The 19,751-nt window shown below is 44.9% G+C and overlaps 1 protein-coding gene across 5 annotated transcripts in view; it reads left to right on the top strand.

Moving 5' to 3' along the window:
- The window catches only part of LOC147111529 (cilium assembly protein DZIP1-like), a 580,724-nt gene that overhangs the window by 183,271 nt on the left and 377,702 nt on the right, over positions 1-19,751 (top strand). For all 5 annotated transcript variants that reach the window (XM_085998574.1, XM_085998576.1, XM_085998575.1 and 2 more), the window contains exon 7: positions 15,239-15,382. In XM_085998574.1, the coding sequence (XP_085854700.1) occupies positions 15,239-15,382 (144 nt within the window). The remainder of the gene's footprint in view (positions 1-15,238; positions 15,383-19,751) is intronic.

Below are 19,751 nucleotides of genomic sequence, written 5' to 3'. Positions count from 1 at the left end.
AATGTGCAGCCCTCAGAAATGGACAATGCTGAACATAAAGTTAATGCAGTAAAAGAGGACAAATGGATGATCCCACTGCAGGTAAATGGAGCATTAGCTACCTTGAAACTAGACACTGGGGCAAAAGCAAACTTAATCAGTATGAGTGACATTAACAATATGAAAGAAAAGCCCAAAATACAGAAAAAGTCAGTACTACTGAAGGACTATAATGGACAGAAAATAGATAGCTTAGGTGTATGCAGACTTAAAGTGACAGTCAAAGACAAAGTGCATCATCTCATGTTTTCTGTTGTGGCTGAAAGGCTTGATTCACTACTGGGTGACAAAGCTTGTGAGGACTTAGAACTGGTCAAGAGAGTCTACCATATAAACTGTGTCATAAGCAGACCAGATGACTCGGTGGATTCTGTAGTGAATAATTTCCAGGATGTGTTCAATGGATTTGGAGTTCTACCATTCACTTACAAGATCCAGCTAAAGCAGGATGCTCAGCCAGTGGTACATGCTCCACGAAGAGTTCCAGCACCCCTGCGTGACCGGCTCAAGAATGAACTGGACAGAATGACCACACTAGGAGTCATCTGGAAAGTCGAAGAGCCAACAGACGGTTAACTCCATGGTATGTGTAAAGAAAAAGAACAATGATCTAAGAATATGCATGGATCCAAAGGACTTAAATGCAAACATAAAACGTGAACACTACCAGATTCCCAAGCGAGAAGAAATCACCAGTGAAATGTCAGGTGCCAGATACTTTACAAAGCTCGATGCCTCACAAGGATTTTGGCAACTAAAACTGGATGAAGAGAGCACCAAATACTGTACCTTCAGCACACCATTTGGCAGGTATTGTTTCCTCAGAATGCCTTTCGGGATAATATCTGCATCTGAAATCTTTCATAGAGCAATGGAACACATAATTGAAGGTCTGGAAGGAGTTCGGGTCTATGTTGATGACATCATCATCTGGGGCTCCACACTGAAAGAACACAATGAGAGACTGACTAAAGTGCTACAGAGCATATGCCGGAATGGACTGAAGCTCAACAAAGCCAAGTGTCAGTTTGGCGTCCAGGAAGTCACTTTCCTAGGAGATAATCTATCTGGTAAAGGAATAGAGCCAGATATGGAAAAAGTAAACGCCATACTCAAAATGCCCCGACCCACTGACAAAAAAGGAGTGCTACGCATCATGGGGATGATAAACTTCATTGGAAAGTTCATTCCTAACTTGTCAGCCAAGACAGCCTGTCTGCGAGACCTGCTACATAGAACAAATGAGTTCGCATGGACAGAAAGACATGAACAAGAGTGGATAAACCTCAAAACAGTGCTGACAACCACACCTGTACTCACCTTCTTTGACCCAACAAAAAGAATCAAAGTGTCAACGGATGCATCAAAAGATGGCCTAGGTGCGGTCTTGCTACAAGCAGAGGGTGAAGATTGGAAGCTGTTGCCTATGCCTCCAAGTCTATGACTGATACTGAGTGTCGATACGCCCAGATTGAAAAGGAATGTCTAGTCTTGGTAGTTGGACTAGAAAAGTACATATATGGACTTCCCACCTTCACAGTTGAGACAGACCACAGCCCTCTGGTTGCCATCATGAAAAGAACCTGAATGAGATGTCTTCAAGGATTCAACGACTCATGATGAAGCTGCAAAGATATGACTTTGAACTGATCTACACACCAGGCAAATACATAGTGTTAGCAGATGCACTATCCTGAGCACCCACAATGAGTCATGTGAGCTCTACTGAAGAAGACATGGATGTTCATGTGAGTATGGTCACTGCTGCGCTGCCCGTGTCAGACACAAAATCAAAGCAAATAGCAGAAGAAACAGTAAAAGATACAGTATTACAAACAGTAATAGAGAACATTCATCATGGTTGGCCAAAAGGTTCCTGTCCAAAATATTTTCACATAAGGTCAGAATTGAGTGTCGCAAGTGGACTATTACTAAAACAGAACAGAATAGTCATTCCACAGGCCCTACGTCAAGACATGCTCAAAAGGATTCATGAGGGACACCTTGGAATTGAAAAATGCAAAAGGAGAGCAAGAGACACTGTTTATTAGCCTGGCATAAATAAGGACATTGAGAACATGATAGGCAAACGTGAGACATGTCAGAAACACCAAAACAAACAAGCAAAGGAACCAATGATAGTAGCTGACATACCAACAGCAGCATGGCAAAAGGTTGGTATGGACCTTTTTCATTTAAATGGTAAAGACTATCTAATAGTGATTGACTACTATTCTAACTATCCTGAGATGGCGCTGCTCTCAAGCACCACAGCAAGCAGTGTCATAATGCATGTGAAATCCATCTTCGCCAGACATGGAATTCCCAGGATTGCCGTTAGCGACAATGGTCCGTGCTTCAACTGTAAGGAGTGGCAACAGTTTGCAGCTCATTATGACTTTCAGCACATCACATCCAGTCCTTTGTATGCTCAGTCAAATGGTAAGGCAGAGAAAGGTGTTCAAGTTCTCAAGCAGCTACTGAAGAAAGCGACAGAAAGCAAGTCTGATCCTTATCTCGCCCTGCTGAGCTACCGAGCCTCACCTTTAGACTGTGGTTCTTCACCTGCTGAACTACTAATGGGTCGCAAGTTGCGCACCATGCTACCCTGCTGTGCAAAAGAACAGCAAAGTGAGGAACTGAGACAGAGACTTCAACTGTTAAAGCTGAAACAGAAATCATACTATGACAAGTCATGCAAAACTCTAAAACCATTGACAAGGGATGATGTTGTCAGGATTGAGGATCCAGATGCATGGAACAGGAAAGCAACAGTTCTTGAGGAAGTCGGACCAAGGTCATACACTGTTAGAACTGAGGAAGGACAGATTCTCAGGAGGAACCGCCGTTCCCTCCTAAAAACACAAGAGACTATTCAAGAGCAGATTGATGACAATGCCGCAACTGCATCTTGTCATTCACCGCCAGAACAATCTCATGAAGACACATCAGACTTACCCGTGTTGAGAAGAGCCTGATAGACTTAATCTTTGAGTACAATGTAAAGCTTTGAAAATGTGTTGACTGTTTTGAAAATGTTTATGTTTATAGAGCACTAACAAAAGTGTTACTGATATTATCTTTATTGTTTTCTTGAAAGTTGATTGATATTGATTTTGTTAAACCTCAAAGAAAGGGGGATGTAATGATCAATAACATGTCATTCTATAGTGGACACTAGGTGGAGCCGTAGAGCTGTGTAGAGCTGTATATAAGACTACACTACCCAGCTGTATATATATTAAGACTACATTACCCATGAGGCACTAGGCTATCCACAAGGCAGCAGTCAAGATGGAAGCCTCTACAGATACTGTACCTAGTCCACATGTGCTCAATAAAGTATCTAGCAAAAGCTAGCTGTGTTCATAATAAGAATGTCTATTTATTAATGAACATAAGAGACTGTACCCGCACCACCTCCTCTTTAAAGGCAGCCCATTGTTCGATTACAGTTTTGCCTGCCATTCTTTGATTTCAATATACCCGGGCCAGATCCATTCTCAACCCACTGAAATTGGCCTTCCTCCAATTAAGTATTTTTACTCTAGATTGCTCCCTGTCCTTTTCCATAGTTAATCTAAACCTTATGATACTGTGATCACTGTTCCCTAAATGTTCCCCTCCTGACACTTGCTCCACTTGACCCACCTCATTCCCCAAAACCAGATCCAGCAATGCCTCCTTCCTCGTTGGGCCGGAAACGTACTGATCAAGAAAGTTCTCCTGAACACACTTCAGAAATTCTTCCTCCTCTCTGCCCTTTACACTATTACTTACCCAGTCTATATTAGGATAATTGAAGTCCCCCATTATTATTACTCTATAGTTCTTGCACCTCTCTGTAATTTCCCTGCAAATTTGCTCCTCTATATTTTTCCCACTAGTTGGTGGCCTATAGAGTACACCTAGTAGTATAATGGCACCTCTATTATTTCTTAACTCTAACCGAATAGATTCTGTCCTTGACCCCTCCAGGACATCCTTTCTCTCCAGCACTGTAACATTCGCCTTAACCAATACCGCCACCCCATCCCCTTTCTTTCCTGCCCTATCTTTCCTGAACACCTTATATCTAGGAATATTTAAAACCCAACCCTGCCCTTTTTTGAGCCAGGTCTCCGTTATCGCCATAACATCATATTCCCATGTGGCTATTTGTGCCTGCAGCTCACCAACCTTATTTACCACACTTCATGCATTTACACACATGCACTGTAAACCTGTCTTAGACCTTCTGATGAAGGGTCATCGACTTGAAATGGTAACTCTGTTTCTCTCTCCATAGATGCTGCCTGACCTGCTGAGTATTTCCAGCAGTTTCTATTTTTATTTCAGATTTCCAGCATCTGTAGTACAGGAAACTTTGTGCTATCCGGCACCGACGGGACCGAGCTGTTGCCGTTCACTCAAAACTGCCGGACACTCCAGCGATAATGTTGATGCATACGGAGATTTTCAGCTCCGTGTGAATCAACAAACCCTGTTGCTTAGCAATAGCTTCTAAACAGTCGGCAAGCGTCTCTAGCTGAAGCTGTTGCTTAGCTACAGACCTTGCAGAGCTTGACTGTTGAGAAAAAAGCAACGAAAAGAAACGAAAAGAAAAAAACGGCTCCTGATTTTTGCCGGTGGCTCGAGCTTGCCGGACATTTAGCTTCCGGATAACACAAAGTTTCCTGTATTTTGCTTTTGTATTAGACCTTCTTGTATTCTTTCTTAATCTGATCCCATCTAATACCTTACTATTTCTTACTCTAGTGCTATCTGTCCCTCCCTATCCTTTGTGCACTTTGTTTCTCCTTTCTAATGCTACATCCTGGTGCCCATCCCCCTGCCAAATTAGTTTAAACCCTCCACAACAGCACTAGCAAACCCCCCACAATGACATTGCAACCCATCTGGCCTGTACAGGTCCCACCTCCCCCAGAAGTGGTCCCAATGTCCCAAGAATCTGAAGCCCTCCCTCCTGCACCATCTCTCCAGCCACACATTCATCTGCTCTATCCTCCTATTTCTATACTGACTAGCTTGTGGCACAGGGAGCAATCCAGAGGTTACTACCTTTGAGGTCCTGCTTTTTAATCTCTTTCCTAGCTCCCTAAAATCTGCCTGGAGGACCTCACCCCTTTTTCTACCTTTGCTGTTGATACTGATATGGACCACCCTCCCCCCTCAGAATGTTCTGTAGCTACTCGGTGACATCCTTGACCCTGGCACCAGGGAGGCAACATACCATCCTGGAATCATGTCTGCAGCCGCAGAAATGCCTGTCTGTTCCCCATACTATCGAATCCCCTATTACTATTGTCTTCCCGATCTTCCTCCTCCCCTCCCCGTACAGTTGAGCCACCCATGGTGCCGTGGACTTGGCTGTGGCTGTACTCCGCAGAGGAACCATCGCCCTCACCAGTGACTCCTGCACTACTTGCCTGGTCCTCCTTTTCTGTCTGACCGTCACCCATTCCTTCTCTGCCTGCGCACTCTTACGCTGCAGGGTGACCACCTTCTGAAACGTGCTATCCACGTAGCTCTCAGCCTCACGGATGGACCGCAGTTACGCCAGCTGCTGCTCAAGCTCTGAAACCTAAAGCTCAAGAGACCAACATGTGAGTGGACTAAAACTGGATGCAGAACTCTAGATGCATTCTAACCAAGGACCCATATAAGGATAGAATGGTGTCCTTTGACTGTTATTGATTGGTTCTATTAATACAACCCAAAACCCTGAATGCTTTGGCTATGTCTCCTCTGCAGTGTCGTGAGCCTTGAGTAATCTGTGCATGATAACACCTAGATCCTTTTCTATCTTAACCGTTTCCCCTGTAAATGACAAGTATATTCTGTGTTGATACTACCCACATACATCATATTATGTCGTTATACGGTGACAACCACCTCAGTTAATTTTACAACTTAAGTAAAATTTTATGTGCATTTCCAATTTATTGACATAGAATCAGAGAATTATACAGCACAGAAGGAGGTTATTCGACCACCGTGCCTGTGCCGGCTCTTTGAAAGAGCTATTCACTTAGTCCCACTTCCCTGTTCTTTCCACATGGAAACATAGAAGATAGGAGCAGGAGTAGGCCATTCGGCCCCTCGAGCCTGCTCCGCCATTCAATGCGATCATGGCTGATCATCCAAATTCAGTACACGGTCCCTGCTTTCTCCCCATACCCCTTGATCCCTTTAGCCTTGAGAAATATATCCAACTCCTTCTTGAATATATTTAATGAATTGGCCTCTACTGCCTTCTGTGGTGGAGAATTCCACAGGTTCACCACTCTCTGGGTGAAGAAATTCCTCCTCATTTCTGTCCTAAATGGCTTACCCCTTATCCTTAGACTGTGACCCCTGGTCCTGGACTCCCCGACCATCGGGAACATTCTTCCTGCATCTAGTCTGTCCAGTCCTGTCAGAATTTTATAAGTTTCAATGAGATCCCTTCTCATTCTTCTAAACTCCAGCGAGTACAAGCCCAATCGACCCAATCTCTCCTCATACGCCATTCCTGCCATCCCAGGTATCAGCCTGGTGAATCTTCGCTGAACTCCTTCCATGGCAAGAACATCCTTCCTCAGATAAGGCGACCAAAACTGCACACAATACTCAAGATGTGGTCTCACCAAGGCCCTGTACAACTGCAGCAAGACATCCTTGTTCCTGTACTCAAACCCTCTTGCTACGAAGACCGGCATACCATTTGCCTTCTTAACCGCCTGCTGCACCTGCATGCTTACCTTCAGCGACTGGTGCACAAGGACACCCAGGTCTCGTTGCACTTCCCCTTCTCCCAATCTATTGCCATTCAGATAATAATCTGCCTTCCTGATTTTGCTCCCAAAGTGAATAACCTCACATTTATCCACATTATATTGCATCTGCCATGCTTCTGCCCAATCACCCAACCTGAGGCCTTGTAGATTTTTCCTTTTCAGGTATTTATCCAATTCCCTTTTGAAAGTTACTATTGAATCTGCTTCGACCACCCTTTCAGGCAGCGCATTCCAGATCATAACAACTCGCTGCATGAAAAAATTCTCCTCATCTACTCTCTGGTCTTTTTGTCAACTACCTTAAATCTATGTCCTCTGGTTATCGACCCTCCTGCCAATGGAAACAGTTTCTCCCGATGATGCCCTCTTGAGCATCCCTGATAATAATTCAACCTTTGGTGGCCGTGCCTTCTGTTGCCTAGGCCCTACGCTCTGGAACTCCCTGCCTAAACCTCTCCACCTCTCTTTCCTCCTTTAAGACATTCCTTAAAACCTATCTCTTGGACCAAGCTTTTGGTCACCTGCTCTAATTTATCCCGATGTGGCTCGGTGTCAAATTTTTTGTCTTAAAATACTCCTGTGCAGCACCTTGGGACGTTTTAGTACGTTAAAGGCGCTATATAAATACAAGTTGTTGTATGTACTCTTATCAAAACCCCTCAATATTTTGAACACCTATATTAAATTTCCATTTAACCTTCTCTGCTCTTAAAGATAACAATCTCATCTTCTCTAATTTTCCTACATAACTGAAGTCTCTCACCCTCTCCAAGGCCTTGGCATCCTTCCTAAAGTGTGATGCCTACAATTGGACACAATGGGGTGAATTTTAACATGGGTGAGAAGGTGGGTGTGGGTGGGTGGGTTAAATGGCCAACCTGTTTTTTACCCGAGTCAGGACAAGGAGCATGCAGCTAATCTGCTCCCAGGAGGCCCGTTGGCATTTAAAATATGTTAAGTAGGCTGGATTTAACCTGCTGTGCAGGTTTTACTGTGGCCAGCCAGGTTTCCCAGGCCTCGGGTATCTGATAGCTGCAGCGAGTCTTGGGTAGCACTCCTTGTAGGCCAGGAGGAGCGGGAGTGCTTCCTACTGGCCCCCCAAGCACCCCACCATTAGACCTCCCCCCAGACAAACCCACCCCCTCTAGGGGTCCCCGGGATCAAACCCGCCCCTGGGTCGGGGATTGACCACACCCAACCCAACCCCCGAGGTCAGGGATTGGACCCTCCTTGGGATCGGACCCTCTTTGAGATCGGACTGTGTCAGAGATAGGACCTACCTGGTCCTGCGGCTTCCGCCAGGATGCTCCCTGCCCAACTGGAAGCCAAGCCTGTTAATCAGGCTGAAACCTGTCAATGATGAAAGATGCCACTATGAAGTTAAATCTCCATGGCGTGCAGGGGGATCCAGACATCTAGGTTTCCCGCACATAACCGACACCCCCCAACCCCCTGCTCCCAGTGCAACGGTAAGCAAAACTTCCCCCCAATACCCCAGCTGACGCCTAACCAGTGATTTAGCATAACTCCCTTGCTTTTGCATGATATGGCCTAGAAATTCGATTAGGCCGGGAAACAGCCACTGCGGGCCGAAGTTAATGGCCGCCCGCAAAAAGAGTGCAGGCTTATTTTGGTGCTGGCTTCTGGTTTAAATTAGCACAGCGCTAAACCTAACATGTAACACACTGTTTTGGGCAGCAGTTTCAGCAGGAGGCCCAATGTAGCGTGGTCATAGCGTCTCTGGAGCGAGGCAGCGTTCTCTTAAAGCTAGCCTGTCATTTTAGAAAGTAGTGTTGATCCCTTAAAGTGGAACTGCCTTCTAAGATGAAAAGAAATAAAAATCATTTAAAAATATGCAATTTTTACCACTTAACGCTCAACAGCCTTCTGAAAAAACTCCATTAAAAATAATCCCGAAATGGCAGTGTTCAGCTCTTAAAGGTGAACTGCCTTCCGCACATTAAAGAAATGATAAAAATGCTTCAGCACTAACAAAAATGGCTTAACAAGCCAGGAAAGGGGCACCCAGTGTATCGCACGCAGCACTCGAGCTTTGTGCAGGGGGTCAACACTGCAAGAGAGGTCCTCTACCAGCAGTGTTGCTCCCCTTCCACCCCCCCCCACCAGGACCGAGCTCCAGTGCCCAAAGGAGTTTCATGACCTCAGACCAGTGGTCAAAGTCAGTGAATGCATCTTCAAAAGCTGTCTCCTACCAACTGCACCACTAGCCTCATACACTGCGCATTGCACGACCCCCACCCGCCAATCACTCACCTACCAACAATCTCTACCAAACACAAGGCACACCTCCCATTCCTAGCTTCTCACCCCCTTGGAGGAGATGGTGCTGGCCATTCTTGGCAGGGTCATGGCTGAGCCCTTTGCTAGTGGCGGGACTGAAAGGATACAAGAGGCTAGTATCCTCATACGTTATCCTCCTCCTCACATCCCACTTACCCCTCATCCCACAATATCTTCTGATTTACAAGGTGCGCATGGTGTAAGCCTGCAGCTCTTGCTTTCCTGCCCTCCCCTCTCCACAGCCGGCTTTTGCCGGTGCTCAGCGGTCGGGATCAGTGGTGGGTTGGCAGTGAAATTTGATTTGATTGACAGCGTGTTGGGAACCGCGCAAACTTGTCTTTCCCAATGTCGGGTCTGCCAGCGCTGAGCAGACCTGACTGGCAGCGGCGGGGGACCTAATTTAAACAATTATTGGCTTGTTGACAAGCCCTTAAGAGTGAATTTAACCTTGCCTTTGACTTTAATAGCTTGCCCATGGCTTCAACGCTGCTCCTAAGCCCTGTCTGTTAATCTGAAGTGGAAGTTGAGTGTCCATTGAATCAGCTGATATGACAACTTGAAATGTAGTATAAAAGCTCCCACTTCACACCTGTTCACTTTCCAAGTGCAGAGGCTGTTGCTTTCTCCCTTTGGAAGACAGATTGAGCTTTATGCAGGCTGTAAGTGTTTGGAGCAAACTGTCCAACCAGTGTCACGTCATTGCAGCAACCTCTCTCACCATTGATACATTGCTTCTGTCATCTCCACTTCAACTGCTATCTTCTCCATTAGCATGGGTGCCATTTACACTCTCTCACCTTCGTCCTCAGAATCTTACCACGATGAGCCCCAACACCAGCAGTAACAGGCACACCAGTAGCACCAACAACAACACCAACCTTCTCCACAATCAACTGATGCTGCATAGGACAGAGAGCATCAGCACCCGACCACATTGCTGCCCGGGAGGCCAGGGATGGCCTCACCATGGCCAGATTTACTTCACTTGATGCTACCACATGATGCGCCAGGTTGCGATGCCAGATGCCAACACCATAAAGCATCCCTACAATGCCCAAGCCATTCCTTTCACACTCACCACCATTGCAGGGTTTACTGTTATGTCTCACCATTCACTGCAACTCACGAAGCCACTTCCAAAGGTGCACACAAATTTGTTCAAAAACGCAAAGTGTTGAAAATAAAGGCTTCAATGTTTGACACCACATTTACAGAAACTTTACATGAACATTGCATAAAACACCCAAGTGCCTATCCCTGTGTGTTAGTTGGTATGATTGCACTAGGATGAGGGTGAGTGTGAGGGGTGGCTAGTGAGATGGGGATGTGATAATATAGTTGGTAAGTTGGTGTGAGTAAGGATGTTCAGGAGTAGGGTAGGGAAGGCAGAGTGATGGGGATGTGATGAGTGGCACAGCAGGATTTGGCTGAGTGTGGCTTTGTACTAATGTTTTGTAATCTACTGAGATCATTGAAACATTTGCGGCACTGCACCCAGGTCCTCCTGACCACATCCCTGCTTGTTCCCTCCTCTGCAATGTGCAACCAGGCTGTGTTGATCTCCTGGGGAGGTGTCTTCCGCCCATGGGAAAGGAAGAGAACCTCCCTGTGTGCTGTGACTCCCTCCATAAGCATATGGAGGGACTCATGGGAGAGGCTGGGTACATTCCTGTGCCTTTGTGCAGTCATTGTCAGTGTTTGCAGCACTTCAATGCTGCAGAACACTGACAGCATAAATGTCAAATTAAAGTTGGCCATGGTCCGCTTAAGGAAACCGGATGATGACGCGTCACCAGACCCACTTCCTCGAATTGGCCGGGAATTGCACTGGGCGGGCATAACAAGCCCCATTAAGGGAAATTCATTTCACAGAGCGGGATGGAGCTAGCAGCGGGGTCGGGACCCGCCACGACCCGCCGAGGCCAGCAAAATCGCAGCCCACAACTCTACCCTTGTGCCTTCCTCATTTCAGATGCCCAAGAAATCCTGCCTGCCCAACCAGTGGTTGACCAAGAAGAGGGAGAAGAGAGTGAAGAAGATGAAAAAGTGGAAGAAGAGGAAGAAGAAGAAGAAGAAAAAACACGTCACTCGATTTGACATTCCCAGCCACCAGCTCCTCGAGGTCATCCTGCACGGTCATCTGCAGTGTCCCCCACTGTAAGTCAGCAACCTTCTACCAGCCATGGTGCAGCCACTATGTGACATCACTAGGATAGGCAAAGGCACACACAAGACAGTCACTAAGGGAATGCACAAGGGTGATTAGTTGATTTCTTGATGTCATATTGGATGCATATATGGATCAAGTTGGACTAGAAAGTTTGCTTTGTGGTGGCTTTTATTTCAGTATTGTGATGTGATGATCAGTAATAGAGGGAAGGTAAGGTGTGGGACAAAAGTTGAATCAGGAATTGGGGCTGTGGTGACTGGCGGATGATTCAATTCTGGATGTCCCGGCCAGAAAGGGGCTGTCTGGATTGCATCTTTCCTTCTACTTCCTCCTCTTTGGCTTCTTCCTCTTCTGGTCTTCCCCTTCTGCATCTTCCTGTTCTGCTTCTTCCTCTTCCCTCTACGAGTGGATGCTGGAAATCTGAAATAGAAGCAGAAAATGCTGGAAAAACTCAGCAGGTCAGGCAGCATCTTGACCTGCAACGTTAACTTTGTTTCTGTCTCCACGGCCTGACCTGCTTAGTTTTTCCAGCATTGTTTCTCCTCTCAGAGGCCTTCCTTTAGCATCCAAAGCCTTGCAAGTATCCAGCAGCACTCCCTGCACACTTTAAAAAATGTTTTAATCTATTGCACCAAGCCACTACTTCAATAAAATATTTAAAAAAGTCCAAAAGCTTAAATTCACACCTAAGATGTGTGTGTACCTTTAAGAAGCGCTGACAGCGTCTCTGCAGGGCTGCTTCATGCACGCTTTTCTGTGCGTAGTTTGGACACAGCGTAAAGGAGAGCGAGAACGTCCAAATTACAAGTGGCGTCAAATCAGACGTTGCATGCCGATTTACGTCACGAGCTGCTAATTTACATTTGAGAGCAGCGCTATGGCCCTTATCAAAATGGCGGCCGCTGTGTCCCACGCCAGAAACGGGCAGAGGCGAGGCGGTTGCCATTTTTTCTACAAAACTGGCCTAAACGGACAGCGCTAAAACATCGAATTTTTAGGCCCATGTCTTTTTTACGCCAAGGATCCCATATTTTTTAACAACCTTATCAACTTATTCTGCCACCTTCAAAGATTTAAAAATTACGCCATTTAGTTTATATTGCCTCTCCTCATTCTTACTTCCAAAATGCATCACTTTACACGTCTCTGCATTAAATTTCATCTGCCATGTGTCTGCCCATTTTGCTGGTCTATCTATGTCCTTCTGAAGTCTGCAACTATCCCCCTCACTGTTTACTACATTTCCAAGTTTCGTGTCATCTGCAGACTTTGAAATGATGCCCTGTATACCCAAGTTCAGGTCATTAACACATATCAATAAGAACAGTGGTCGTAAATACCGACCCCTGCGGGACACCACTGTATACTTCCTCACAGTCTGAAAAACAACAGTTCACCACTACACTCTGCTTTCTGTCCCTTAGCCACTTTCATATCCACGCTTCCACTGGCCCTTTAATCCCTTGAAAGCCCAGATCCACAACATCAACTGCACTAACCTCACCAATCTTCTCTGTTACTTCAACAAAGAACTCAACTAATTTTGTCCGGACTGCTTCCCCACCACCGACATTCGGCTGACTGGCCTGATCCCTCTCCCCTTTTTGAACAGGGGTGTAACATTTGCAACCCTCCAGTCCTCCGGCGCCACTCCCATATCGAAGGAGGATTGAAAGATTGGCCCAGAAATTCGGGTCGGGGGCTTCCCGCGGGTGTAAGCCCCCGACCTGCACTTACCTTGCGCGCCGGCAGTTGAGCTGTAGGGCCTCGTGGAATTCCGATCCGGGGCCTGGCTCAGCTGCCGGCGCGCAGTGCTTGCGTGTCCCAGGGGCGCAGTTAGTTCGATGCGTCCCCTGGGATCACGTGGGCCATGGGCAGCCAATCATGGCAGGGAATGCTCCATTCATAAGATTGACAGGAAGACCTGTCAAGACTTATAAATACTACGGCCCCAAAATAGCAGTAAACCTTCAAATACATTTTTTTTTAAATCACACTTTTTAAATAAACTATAAATTACATTAAATAACTATTTTAAACAATAATTTAAATTTTTGAAAAAAATAATTTTATATTCTAACGGGGCTAAAAATAAACTTACCTTGCTTTAAAGTATTTAAAAATAATAAACCTGTGGAAAAAATGTTTCAATTTTAATTAATTGACCACTTACCTTGTGAAAAGCAGGCCTTACGCCTGCTTTTTATATTTCTAAATCCTGCAGGCTTACGATCCCGGGAAAACCTGTAAAAAAAAACGTAAGTTTGATGCGCACGCGCAGCATCCCCTGCGCGCACGTTCGACCTCTGAACCCCTTCGTTCAGGGGAACGGAAGTGCCGGTTTCCCACGCATGCGCAGTGCATGCAGGAAACCAGCACTTCCATTGGGCTTACGGGTGAGTAGCCCGTGTGTACTCACCCGTGGAGACCTGAAGTTCTGGGCCATTGTGTCTGGAGCCTCTGCTATTTCTGCCCTTACTTCCCTCAGAAACCTAGGATGCATCCCTTCCAGAATGGGTGATCATGCTACTTTGAGCGCAGCCAATCTTTTAAGTACCTCTTTATCTATTTTTATCCCTTCCATTTTCTCTACTACCTGCTCCTTTACTATGACATTGGCAGCATCCTCTTCTTTAGTGAAGACAGATGCAAAGTACTCATTTAGTACCTCAGCCATGCCCTCTGCCTCCACAAGAAGGTCTCCTTTCTGGTCCCTAATCAGCCCCATCCTTCCTTTGGCGATCCTTGTACTATTTGTATATGTTTATAAAAGACTGTTCCCTTTTATGTTACCTGCTAATCTATTCTCATACACTCTCTTTGCCCCTCTCATTTCCTTTTCAGTATTCCTCTGCGCTTTCTGTATTCTGCTTGATTATCTACTGTATTATGAATCTGATATTTATCATAAGCCTTTAATGGCAGATGTGGGACAGTTACAACATTAGCAGAGTAGAAGCTTTTTGTACTGGCTCTATTAAAAAGTTGTGCTCATGGGTTGTGTTTGTGAACTATTCCTCCCAATTATTTGCCTTTAAAGAAACTTAATACGTTATTACATAAACAAATGACTGTCAGAATAATCTGTAGATAACAATTTAGCTGTAAATTGCTAAGATATTGGCCTGGATTTTCCGGTAAGAATAACGGTGAGACTAACGGCGCTCACCGTTATTAAGGAGTAAATTGACAGCAATGACTGCCGTTGCAGTTAAACGTGGAAATCAGGAAGTTGCTGTCCGAATTGCCCTGCTCCTCCACAAGCTGCACTACACCAGTATCTCGCCAAGAGACTCGCCAGTCACATACATGAAGGGCGTGAAGTTGCGGTACTTACCCACTAGATAGCCACTAAACATGCCAGAAAAAGTTAGAGCTTGTCTGTTCAAATGTGAGTGAATCTTTAAGGCGGGATAAGTCTTAATTACTGCCAAGCAACCTCTCTAGCACTGAAAATTTACTTTCAAAAGTGTGAGTCTCATTCCTTCAGATTTTAATTATTGTTGGAGATTTACATTTTTTAAATTTTTTAAAAAACTTTTTATTTATGTCTCTTATCTTTCTCTCTTAATCCCATCTTTCTTACCCTCTTTATTTTGCTTTCTGTATGATTTGGCATTGAATTTGGTATTCTAATTTACACTTCCTGGTTTGGACTGCGTGTCTCAGTAATGATATTTCAATTTGATTGGTTGAGGAGAGACACCGTTGCTTGCCTGTTCACACAGGTCCCAGATCCCCTGTAGAGGGCGCTGCGCTGTTTCGACTCTCCAATTACCGCAAGTCGCAGTGCAAAAGCCCACAAAGTCTGTGGGAAAATGTAAGTGTAATGAATGGCAAGCACTGCTCGTTCACCTCTGACTGCAAAACCTGGGCCATTATAATTTGAAATTAAGTGTATTTATTTTTGTTAAATACCAATTTTATGTTTATTGTGTATCCTGATAAGGAGCTTCTGCAGATAAAGAGTACAAGTTTGCAACTTAAATCCAGCCTTGGCACTTTGAAAAATGAGCATGAGCATGACATTCAGGAGGAAAGCCGACGATACCAGCAGGAAGTGAACAATCTTAAGAATATTTTAGAAAAGCAGGTATGGTTTTTTAATCTTGTGGATTGCTGTATTAACGAGTCTGCTTTGGTGAATATAATTAATATGAAATGCTGTGCCATAAATGACTAAAAAAAAATATCGTATTTCGCAATTTTTTGCCCAATTTCCACAGAAAGGAGGTTTTTTTATGTTGTGTTTCAAAGCATAGTGTATTCACGCAAGTTTTTAAAAAGGGGAACTGCCACAGTGGGTGTTAATGTACTATCAGAAGTTATTTTCTCTATAGACTATAAACTTGAAATAATTCATTAGCTTGTCTCAGTAATTGATAGAAACACCTGGGCCTAGAAATTCGTTAAGGATGGTGGCACCGCAGGGCGAGATTTGCTTGCGCCCATTTAGAAAACGTAGGCAGCACGTTATTTTGGTGCTGCCTGCTGATTTGAATGATTTTTAGCACACACCCCAGCGACTAATGCGCTGCTTGAGGCTGTGCATTCAGCAGGAGGCTCAATGCTGTGTCGCTGGAGTGACGCTGCATTTTCTTAAAGCAAGGCTGTCAGTTTTGGAAGCAGTCTTGAGCCCTTAAAGGTGAACTGCCTTCTGAAGAAAAAATGTAAAATCATTAAAAAAATAAGCTGTCTCTAACCTTAAAGGTCAACTGCCTTCTGAAAAAAAACCATTAAAAATCATTCCAAACTGGGCAGTCTTCAGCTCTTAAAGCTGAACTGCCTTCTGCACGTAAAAAATGGGAGAAGTGTTTCAGCACCAACACAAATGGCTCAACAGGCCAGGGAAAGGGCACCCAGGGTCTCGCATGCAGCACTCCAGCTTCATGTAGGGTGCCAACACTGGAAGAGAGGTCCTCTACCCACAGGAGGCCCTCCAGAAAGAAGGATGTTTGGCCAGATTACCGAGGCGGTCACTGCCAGCACTGTCGTCCCAGAACTTGGTTTCAGTACCCAAAGAAGTTTCATGACCTCAGACCAGTGGTCAAGGTCACATGCATCTTCAAAAGCCATCTGCACCACTGGCCTCATACATTGCTCAATGCACGACCCACGCATCACTCACCTACCAACAATCTCTACCAAACCTGAAGCACACCTCACATTTCTAGCTTTGCCTGACCCCCTTGGAGGAGACGGTGTAGGCCATTCTTGGCAAGGGCATGGAAGCGACGGAGCTGCAAGGATACACGGATAACATATCCTCACACATTATCCTCCTCACATCCCACTTCCCCCTCATCCCACAATATCTTCTGATGTACAAGCTGCACATGGTGTAAGCATGCACCTCTTGCTTTACCCCCCTCCCCTCACCACAACCCCTCCCTTGTGCCTCCCTCATTTCAGACACCTAAGAAATCCAGCCTGCCCAGCCAGTGGTTGACCAAGAAGACGAGGAGGAAAGTGAAGAAGAAACACCATCAGTCAATTTGACACTCCGAGCCACCAGCTCCTCGAGGTCATCCTGCAAGGCCATCTGCCGTGTGCCCCACTGAAAGTCAGCAGCCTTCCACCAGCCATGCTGCAGCCACTGGGGTAGCACTGTGTGACATCACTAGGATAGGCAAAGGCACACACAAGACAGTCACTAAGGGAATGCATAAGGGTGATTAGTTGATTTTTTGATGTCATATTGAATGCATATATGGATACAGTTGGATTGGAAAGTTTGCTTATGGTAGCTTTTATTTCAGCATTGTGGCCAAGAGGATGCTGTGATGGTCAGTAACAGAGGGAAGGTAAGGTGTGGGGCAAATGTTGTAAGGAGAATTGGGTTTGTGGTCACTGGTACCGCAGGCGGATGATTCGATCCCGGAAGTCCAAGCCAGAAAGGGGCTGCCTGGGTTGTCTCCTTCCTCCTGCTTCCTCCTTTTCTGCTTCTTCCTATTCTGGCTTCTTTCTCCTTTGCTTCTTCCTCTTGTCTCTGTAAGCAGCTTGTCCCCTTTGCTGCCTCTGCTTCATCTCCATGTGATGTTGTAGCCCAAGGGGGTCTGCAACTAGAGCCACAGGACTGTGAGAAAGTGGTCTTCTCAGAGACCTCCCTTTGCCATCCAAAGCCTTGCAAACATCCAGCAGCACTCCCTGCACACTTCAACAACTTTTTTAATGTATTGCACTAAGCCACTACTCCAATAAAATATTTTTAAAAACACTCCAAAGGCTGAAATTGAAACCTACCTGAAAGATGTATGTATCCCTTTAAGAACATAAGAACATAAGAAATAAGAGCAGGAGTAGGCCATACGGCCCCTCGAGCCTGCTCTGCCATTCAATAAGATCATGGCTGATCATCGACCTCGACTCCACTTTCCCGCCCGATGTCCGTATCCCTTGATTCCCCTAGAGTCCAAAAATCTATCCATCACAGCCTTGAATATACTCAAAGACTCAGCATTCATAGCCCTCTGGGGCAGAGAATTCCAAAGATTCACAACCCTCTGAGTGAAGAAATTCCTTCTTACCTTGGTCTCAAATGGCCTACCCCTTATCCTGAGACTATGTCCCCTAGTTCTAGACACTCCAGCCAGGGGAAACAACCTTTCAACATCTACCCTGTCAATCTCCTATCTTTTATGTTTCAATGAGATCATCTCTCAATTTTCTAAACTCCAGAGAGTATAGGCCAATTCTACACAATCTCTCATCATGGGACAGCCCTCTCATCCCAGGAATCAATCTAGTGAACCTTCGTTGCACCGCCTCTAAGGCAAGTATAACCTTCCTTAGATAAGGAGACCAAAACTGTGCACAGTACTCCAGGTGTGGTCTCACCAAGGCCCAGTACAATTGTAGCAAGACTTCCTTACTCTTATACTCCAACCCCCTTGCATTAAAGGCCAACATGCCATTTGCCTTTCTTATTGCTTGCTGTACCTGCATGCTAATTTTCTGTGTTTCTTGCACGAGGACACCAAAATCTCTCTGAACACCAACATTTGAAAGTTTCTCACCATTTAAAAAATATTCTGTTTTTCTATTCTTCCTACCAAAGTGAATAACCTCACATTTCCCTACATTATACTCCATCTGCCACCTTACTGCCCACTCACTTAGTCTATCTATATCCCTTTGCAGACTCTTTCTGTTCTCCTCACAGCTTACTGTTCCCCCTAGCTTTGTATCATCAGCAAACATGGATACATTACACTCAGTCCCTTCATAGGTCATTAATATAGATTGTAAATAGCTGAGACACCAACACTGATCCTTGCGGCACCCCACTAGTTACAGCCTACCAATCTGAAAAAGAACCGCTTATCCCTACTCTCTGTTTTCTGTCTGTTAACCAATCCTCTATCCATGCTACTATATTACCCCCAACCCCATGAGCCCTAATCTTGTGTAATAACCTTTTATGTGGCACCTTATCGAATGCCTTTTGGAAATCCAAATATACTACATCCACTAGCTCCCCTTTATCTACCCTGCCAGTTACATCCTCAAAAAATTCGAATAAATTTGTCAAACACAATTTCCCTTTCATAAAACCATGTTGACTCTGCCTAATCATGTTATGATTTTCTAAGTGACTTGATACCACTTTCTTAACAATGGATTCCAGCATTTTCCCGATGACTGATGTCAGGCTTACTGGCTTGTAGTTACCTGTTTTTTCTCTCCCTCCTTTCTTGAATAGCGGTGTTACATTTGCGACCTTCCAATCCACTGGGACCATTCCAGAATCTAGGGAATTTTGGAAGATCAAAACCAATGCATCCACTATCTCTGCCGCCACCTCTTTTAGAACCCTAGGATGTAGGCTGTCAGGTCCAGGGGATTTATTGGCTTTTAGTCCCATTAGTTTCTTTAGTACTTTTTCCCTACTTATATTAATTATGTTAAGTTCCTCACCCTCATTAGACCCTTGGTTCCCCACCATTTTTGGTATGCTTTTTGTGTCTTCTACTGTGAAGACAGATACAAAATATTTGTTTAACATTTCTGCCATTTCCTTATTCCACATAATAATTTCTCCTGTCTCAGCCTCTAAGGGAACAACGTTTACTTTTGTTACTCTTTTCCTTTTTACATACTTGTAGAAACTCTTACAATCTGCTTTTATATTTCTTGCTAGTTTTCTCTCATTCTATTTTTTCCCTTTTTATCAAATTTTTGGTCAACCTTTGCTGGTTTCTGAAACTTGCCCAATCCTCAGGCTTACTATTATTCTTTGCAACATTATAAGCTGCTTCTTGCAATCTAATGCTATCCTTAACTTCTTTAGTTAGCCACAGTTGGATCACTTTTCCCGTAAAGCTTTTGTTTCTCAATGGAATGTATTTTTGTTGAGAATTATGAAATATTTCTTTAAATGCTAGCCACTGCTTATCTACCGCCATACTTTTTAACCTATTTTTCCAATCTGCCTTAGCCAACTCAACCCTCATACCTATGTA

The sequence above is a fragment of the Somniosus microcephalus genome, chromosome 10, assembly GCF_052327205.1.
Source record: "Somniosus microcephalus isolate GS21.2 chromosome 10, FLI_Smic_1.0, whole genome shotgun sequence".
Classification (NCBI taxonomy): domain Eukaryota; kingdom Metazoa; phylum Chordata; class Chondrichthyes; order Squaliformes; family Somniosidae; genus Somniosus; species Somniosus microcephalus.
The sequence above is the reverse complement of the archived record's forward strand: the minus strand, read 5'-3'. Positions and strand labels throughout refer to the sequence as shown.